This window comes from Octopus bimaculoides, chromosome 8 (assembly GCF_001194135.2).
Source record: "Octopus bimaculoides isolate UCB-OBI-ISO-001 chromosome 8, ASM119413v2, whole genome shotgun sequence".
Lineage (NCBI taxonomy): Eukaryota > Metazoa > Mollusca > Cephalopoda > Octopoda > Octopodidae > Octopus > Octopus bimaculoides.
The window spans coordinates 72839378-72841250 of record NC_068988.1 but is presented as its reverse complement, the minus strand read 5'-3'; the positions used below and the strand labels follow the sequence as shown (position 1 = coordinate 72841250).

The 1873-nt window shown below is 30.7% G+C and overlaps 1 protein-coding gene across 4 annotated transcripts in view; it reads left to right on the top strand.

Annotated features, from left to right (window-relative positions):
• Positions 1-1873, top strand: part of LOC106875671 (integral membrane protein GPR155) — a 50353-nt gene that overhangs the window by 20280 nt on the left and 28200 nt on the right. For all 4 annotated transcript variants that reach the window (XM_014923912.2, XM_052970167.1, XM_052970166.1 and 1 more), the window contains one exon: positions 765-879. In XM_014923912.2, the coding sequence (XP_014779398.1) occupies positions 765-879 (115 nt within the window). The remainder of the gene's footprint in view (positions 1-764; positions 880-1873) is intronic.

Here is a 1873-nt window from a genome sequence, read left to right as displayed (position 1 = left end):
AGAGAGAGAGAGAGAGAGAGAGAAAGCGAGAGATAAGTGACATGTGTTCTTAAGAGAGGGGGAAGGGAGGGGGAAGGTTAAGAACACATGTCACTTATCACTCACTTTCTCTCTCTTTCTCTCTCTCTCTCTCTCTCTCTCTCTAGAGAGAATTGATGTAAACAAAGACATGTTGACCAGCTGACAGCCAGTTGACAACTACTACTATCGAATGATCATCGCTGAAAAATTTGATTCATGTATAGTCTTGTTTATCTGATTTCCTTCACCTTTAAAAGGAGATCTTGAAACTTATGAAAAAATTCAGTATAATGTCCAAGTCAATGTCCAAGTCAATTCATTCATTTTGTATTGGTTGATGTGAATAATCTTGGTCACTAAAACACAGACTTTGAAATCAAAAAATATAATTTGTAAATAAGACCAATCCCATATTTTATAAGCAGCAGTTTTAATTTTACCTTATTTTTGCAGTAACTTGTTATGTGTCTCTTTGATGTGAATGTGCAACTTATTCAAAATACTGCAAGTAGATCATCAAGAATCTGTATTGGTGTCATTCTACAAGATGTGTGTCTCATAGTTTCTGTTTGTTTATGATAAATTGTTATGATAAAAATATACTGTGAGGATAATTATCTTGCTTATGAAATACATGTTTAAACAATTTCAAAAATCAAAATTATTTTTAATCACTGAACATTATAAACTTTATTTAACTTTTTTTTTTATTGTTGTATTTTAATGTGATTTTTCTTTTCCAGGTAATGCATTTGCTGCATCTGCCCTCTTCTACCTTGGTCTGAATTTGGTTGGAAAAACTAAGAATCAGCTTGGTATCCAATTAGTTGTTCCATTTTTATTGGTTCTTGCTAAAACGTATGTCTATATTTCTTATTTTACAAAAAAAAAAAATGAAACTCAAAAAAACAAAAACAAAAAAATCAATGTGAATTTTGATGGCTTATGTGTTATGATGATTACTGGTTGCTTGATGGTAAATGGGTTAGAAGCAGATGTGTTGACAGTTACCCTACCTTTGTTTTATCAAAAATTTCTTTAGTTTCCTATGCTTTTCAATTACAGAATTTATTTTTTTATCTTTTACTTGTTGCAGTCATTTGGTTGCTGTCATGGTGGAGCACCCCCTTGAAAGGTTTTGGTCAAACAAATCAAGACTTATTTTTTAAAGCCTAGTACTTATTCTATCATTCTCTTTTGCCAAAACGCTAGGTTACAGGGATGTAAGCACACCAACACTGGTTGTCAAGTGGTGGTGGGGACATAGACACAAAGACACATAGACACAATGACACATAGACACAAAGACACACATATATGATGGGCTTCTTTCATTTTTTTATCAAATCCTCTCACAAGACTTTGGTCGACCTGATGAGGCCATGCAGTGGGACTGAACTCGAAACCATGTGGTTGGGAAGCAAACTTCTTACTACAGAGGTATTTCTAATGTTTTAATATTATATATATATACTATTGGTTCTTAATGCATCTCTGAAGAGCGGAATTACTGATAATAAGATGATCTTTAGATCACTTTGTGATTATAGTAATATCCGCGAAACGATCGTAAGATATTTAACTCTTTAAATTTTAGGTTCCTTTATATTTTATATTTTAGACTTTACAATATTCATGCTTAATTACGCATAAATTTTTATACGCATATATATTCACACATATATTTATCTATATTCAGATTTTTATATGTATTGATATTTATATTTTAAATTTTAAATTTTAAATTTATTATGTTGCCGTGTCATGTTGGATGTATGTCTTTCAAAATATTAAATATTGATTTCCTGAGTATATTATTGATGAGTTTATGAATTTATTAATAATATAAAAA